The sequence below is a fragment of the Orycteropus afer genome, unplaced genomic scaffold (genome assembly GCF_000298275.1).
Source record: "Orycteropus afer afer isolate SDZICR_OR568_19922 unplaced genomic scaffold, OryAfe1.0 scaffold00597, whole genome shotgun sequence".
Taxonomy (NCBI): domain Eukaryota; kingdom Metazoa; phylum Chordata; class Mammalia; order Tubulidentata; family Orycteropodidae; genus Orycteropus; species Orycteropus afer.
The window spans coordinates 1,152,145-1,157,803 of record NW_006922184.1 but is presented as its reverse complement, the minus strand read 5'-3'; the positions used below and the strand labels follow the sequence as shown (position 1 = coordinate 1,157,803).

General features: G+C 47.6%; 1 protein-coding gene across 1 annotated transcript in view; it reads right to left on the bottom strand.

The window, feature by feature from the left end:
- Nucleotides 1-5,659, bottom strand: part of AFF2 (AF4/FMR2 family member 2) — a 431,977-nt gene that overhangs the window by 11,364 nt on the left and 414,954 nt on the right. Inside the window, 5 exon segments of the mRNA XM_042783029.1 lie at nt 443-519; nt 521-560; nt 2,287-2,339; nt 4,749-4,842; nt 5,213-5,284. Of these exon segments, the coding sequence (XP_042638963.1) occupies nt 443-519; nt 521-560; nt 2,287-2,339; nt 4,749-4,842; nt 5,213-5,284 (336 nt within the window).

The window sequence follows — 5,659 nt, the reverse complement described above, 5'->3', positions numbered from 1 at the left end:
ATAAGATGGATTGACATGGTGGCTGCAGCGATGGGCTCAGGTATAGTAGGGATCGTGAGGCTCGCACAAGACCGGGCAGTGTTTCGTTCTTTTATACATAGGGTCAGTGTGAGTCGGAGATGACTCCATGGGACCTAACAACAACAACAACAGCAGCAGCAGCAGCTTCTTAACCCTGCCCCGGCTGCGGCTGGTTCCTGAAGCTCCGGCCCCGCTGCTCTTTCCTTCTCACGCACTCTCTGGCAGAGCCTCATCAATGGAGAGGATCACCCTGGCCGGCTGCGGAGGGCTTGGGCTCAGGGGCTGCAGCTCCTGGAAGGCACTGTGGGAGGCCCCGTGTGGGGTCAGCAACCTCATTCCCGGGGGGGTGGGGACCAGACCAGAAGACTTTCCTGACCACGGAAGGAGACAGAGTCGTCTTTCTCTGGGCCTGCCACGGTACCTGCCACCTGCACTGGGCTGCGTGCTGCTGGAGTTCAGGGACTGCGTCTTACTCAGCTTGGGGTGTCCAGCACCTCGTCAGGGGGCCTGGCACGGAGCAGAGGCGCCGGAAGTGTTTCCTAAATGAGCGGGATGTAACCTCGGGGAGACGGTTTCGAGTTGCCTCATTCAAAAGCTCTCTGACCTACCGAAGGGAGTACGCGTTCATCAGGGGCAAGCTGTTACCAAACCGGTACGGGAGGCTTTTAATGTGACCTCACAAGCTTTAGGATGTGTTTGAGTCCTTTTGTTTCAGAATTTTAAAAAAGCAAGCAATTATGCACAGGGAGACAGCTCAGGGCGCAGAAGAGTATGGAGGGATGGACACTGGGAAGAGGTGGCTATGGGGAGGAAGTGGGAGGGGAGCTGTTGCATTGTAAATTTTGGTCAATGACATGAGACAAAGTATATGTGAACTGCTGTATGAAAAGTGAATTTGCTCTGTAAATCTTCACCCAAATCAAAATAAAATTTAAAAAAAAAAAAAAAAAAAAGCCAGCCAGCAACTGCCCGGCCTTTCAGAGCTGCTCCCCGGGCCTGCTCCCCCTTCACTCTGCTCCAGGAGCTCGCCTCCTCCGGGCCTTTCAATGGTTATTTTTATTTTCTGAACTTTCTGAGCCAATCACTCTTTCCCTTTTGTTCATCAACAGAAGAGCAGGATCCCGCTCAACCATTTAATAGGTGCTTCCTTTCAGTGCAGGCCTTGAGTTAACGCGTCATTTTTAATGGCTCGGTTCCCTCACTCTGAAAGTTTTTAGGATCTCAAAGGTGGGCCCATTGTCCCACCACTTTGGGAGTGTGCTCTGGAGATGTTTATAAAGTGGTAGTGGTGACTGTTTTACTCTTGAAGAAAGTGTTGGGATCAGCGATGGAAGGATTTTGAAATGATGGAAAGCTGAAGCAGCAGCTTGGAGTCAGAGAACAGCCCTTTCGGAAAGGCTGTTTTTTCAGTGTCACCCTGCTTCCTTTCTTGCCTCCTGGGGTTGGTGGGGTGGTATTGGAGTCAGTGGAGGGCAAGGAATCTGAGCTCCACATGGAGAGCTTGAGGGCGGAGACCAAACTGGGTTCAAATCCTCCTTGAGAAAAAGACATCTCTGCAGATGGCCTCAGAGCGCATCATTCCAACCCTCTCCCATAGAGCCGGAGAGACCAACCCAGAGAGAGGACGACACTCACTGTGCTACCCTTGTGCACTAAGGACCGCTTCAGGACCAGGTCACTGGGCTTCCTGACTCTTACACCATGGCTGCTAGGTCCCACCTAGCTCCTCAAGACAGTGTTCAAAATCAGGCCGTGGGAGGCTGATTCCATTCCAGCTCAGGCCGCAACAGAGTGGATGCTTTCATATTTTAGGTCAGGCTATTTTAGTATTAATATCAAAATCATCATGAAGGCTCAGATAATTGGCTGACTAAGTGCCTTCACATTTTCAGAACTATTATGCCTTAGGTTTTATTAAACAGCACTTACCATATATCAATGAATATTTCATTGGTCTTTCATTACTGAGTGAATCATTGAAAACCCACTACGGTAGAGGTTAACTCCACTCAGTGTCCCTCAAATGGCATGGTGCTTGCCATCCCATTAACAGATCTTTTATGGCCATAATTTGGCTTAAAGATCAAATAGTTGAAGAATGCGATATCACCTCATTTTCTTTTTAACTTTTCTATCTTACCATTGGCTGAAACCTGCCTGGAATGTTGCATGCACAAAAATGATCTTCTCTCCTGAGCTGCCAATGCCAAATATTCCATTTAGTCACCCACTTTCATGAAAAAGCAATTTTGGGAAGATACTTACTTTCCATTGCCTACCCATGGAGATGGTAGCTGAGCGACTTTTGAAGCATTTTGCTAAAAGAGAGAGAGAGAGGGAAATAAGGACAACGATTTTGCGTTTTATTAATTCAGAAACAGATGGAAGTGTGATTCTGAACACATTAATATTGATTGCAGCCTTTCGGGCGGCCTCCCGTTCCGTTGGCCGCGCTGGGATGGATGTGTGCGTCAGCACACCCTGACGCACACTCAAGGAAAATAGCTGCTTAGGATAATGAGTGGGCTCCAATCAGGACCATGACAGTCACTTGATGAAAGATCTCTACAAAAAGGCCCAGTGAAATCACACTTGGTTCTCTAAGAAGTGCTTTAATTATCCTCATCTGAAATTGATTCTGCAAAACAAGCTCTTTCAGAGCCCAGGAAAGCTTTTCACCTTTAGCTAGAGTTGCCAACCTTTTCCCTGGGATAGGGGAGTAGGGCCTGAAATTTCTCACAGCTCAGGCCTCTGTCAGGCCCCAGCGGCTGTTTTTGTTTGCTTGTGTGTATGTATGGGTGACCCTCACTGATTCCGGCCGACCACGGTCCTACTGTGGCCATGCAGCAATGGGCCTCTAACCCTTCCTCTTTCCCCTGACGGACGTGCTGCTCTGTGGCCACACACTTGGGAGCAGAGGGAAGCCGACAGCCAGCCCAGGACGAGAGGACAGTGATCAGTTGGGTCGCCACACCTGTGCCACTGAGCCTGCCTCTCAGCAGTCATGGCCCAGCCTATGCTTCTTCCCCTGGCTCTAGGTTTCTGGACCGGCCCACCTTGCACATCCTGGTGTTCAGGAGCCCAGTGCGAAGGGAAGACATCTTGAGAGCCACAGAGCTGTGTTCTGCAGACTCCAGGATGGAACCTGAAAGCAGCTCCAAGCACCCCCCACATGAGTGAGTGACTTCACACCTGTTTGGTATTTTGCAGGACAGGCTGAGGAGGACAGAGGCTGGCGCAGTAGCTCTCCAGTGTGGTCACAAGACCAGCAGCCTCTCAGTGCCACCTGGGGACTTGTTAGAAATGCAAATTCTCGAGCCCACACTCAGACCTCCAGACTCTGACACTCTGGAGTGGGGCTCAGTCCTCTGTGTTTTCATGAGTCCTCCAGGGGATTCTGAGGTACCCTGGGCTTTGTGAACCACCTTGCAAGACCAGAAATGGAGAGCAAACATGTGAAGGGAGGGGCAGCTGTTGTGTTTGACCCTCTCGGGCCACAGGAGTATCACTTTGTGACTTTACGGCTACCTCACAAACTAGCTAGGGAGCTCATGATCTTTCCCAGAATTAGTCACAGTGTTCCCATACAGCTGTTCACCATCACTGTTCACTGGGTGCAGATGTTTGATGGAAGGTCATGATTTAATTCATTTCAAACAACTGCTTTCGTGCAATTTAGCCAAGAGTTCTCATGCATATTTTTGGGAAAAAGTCCTTGCTTTTGAGACCTGCCCAACAGAAGGAGCACTGCACCTCCCCAGGTCTTAGTCATGGCAGTGTTGGGGGCAGAAGCAGCAGAAGTCCTATGAAACTTCAAGCCAGTGATGCCTGCTATGGCCACCAGGCCAAGCACCAGGCTGTGGCTTGGAATTTTTATTTGGGCTCCTTCCCACATTTTGGCACAGCATTTTGTGGCAGAACTTTCTTTTTTGATTTGCACGTGAAGATGTCAGCTGATAGACAATGGACTGATTGACTCTTTGATTGATGGATTGATTTTGGGGACCAAGGCAATAAGTTGTCATAAAATGCAACCACTGCATCCCCAAACTCCCCATGGCCAAAGCACTTCCAGGGGTATAAATGTCCTCTCAGAGTCCCATGGTGGTTACGGTGAGCTCTCTTGCTGCTGATAGAGTCCTGGGATGGCCTCTTGGCTAACAGGAGACTGGCCACACCCATAGCCATAAAACCCCCGTGGGGTCCACCATGCAGGGCAGGACGGAAGGCAGAGTCCTCTGAATGCACCTGGGAAGCTGCCTCAGGCCACTTGATCAGTCTCAAAAATAATGAAGGCACAGTGCTATTGCACCCTCCCTCCTGGTGAACTGAGTCAAACCAGTCAGCTCTTTGCTGAGTCCTGAAGGAGAAAGGTGGATGGGCCACAGCTGGCCACGATGAGCCTTTGGCAACAACAACATTGCCTTTGACAATTGGCTTTTTTAAAAAAATTGTGGTGAAAGGCCTTTGCCATTTCAACCGTTTTTACATTTAAAACTCAGAGACATTAATTGCATTCAACAACTTGTACAACCATCACCACTATCCATTTCCAAATTTCCCTATCACTCTTAACAGAAACTCAGTGCCTCTTAAACAATAACTCATTTCCCCTTCCTGCCCACCCCTGGTCACTTGGTCAATTGACATTTTGTAACATGTCTACCAAGTCTCTTTAGTGATTTTATACACCCATCCATCTCTCAATTCCACAAAATGAGAATTACCTTAAAATACTCCATCAATGATCTGGAGTACTTCATAGCATGGTCCTTCTTCAGTTTGAACATTCTCAAGTAGAGCAGTGATAAACAGCGGTAGCTGTGGCGATGAGGAAGGGATTAGGTTAATGCTAGTGCTTAATGAAACCTATAAACTATACCAAAAATGCTGATACATATTTTGCAGTATTGCATATTTTCCTAAGATTAGATAGATTGAGGAACATATGTACCTGGGGGTGTGGGGAAACTCAAGAAGGGAAGGGGGAAGCATTACAATCCTATCTCGAGAAGTTCTAAATTAGAAGGGTGCATGTTTAGCCAATGACTGAAGAAACCCATTACTTATCCTTTAATAGTTTAATGGAAAGCACAAATAGTGCTCTGGGGTAAGCAGTTTAAGATGAGCTGGAGTTTTCAAATCCTTGGCCACATTTCAGCTCTTTCCTCGTGGCCTCCATGGGACTCACCATAACACTGCTAGCTTTTTGTCGCCATCTGAAGCCAAGGGGCTGGCAAAGTTCTTCAGCCTCATGGCGTACCTTTGAAGAGAAAGCAAAAGCTAAAGTGGGAATTTGTATTATCCTTCAGAAATTCCCAAAGGTTTTTGCATTCTTATCACCTGAATGAGTCAACCCCAAATATGCTCTGGGTGGGAGGACTGACTATGAGCATGTGGACAAAAGTGTGCTTTCCTGAAAACATACAAAATAACAGTCATCATCAGGACTTAAGTGACATACGAAATTCAGTCCTGGGACAATGCTGTGGGATTATTATTTTGTGTTTGTGTAAAATGCTTGCAAAATACTGTTTCTAGAATGCTAAACAACATCATTCGTTTTCAATGACAGGTGGACAAAAATGTCAGTCCCAGTTAAGTCTATGATAGATGAGATACATAATATACAGCTATG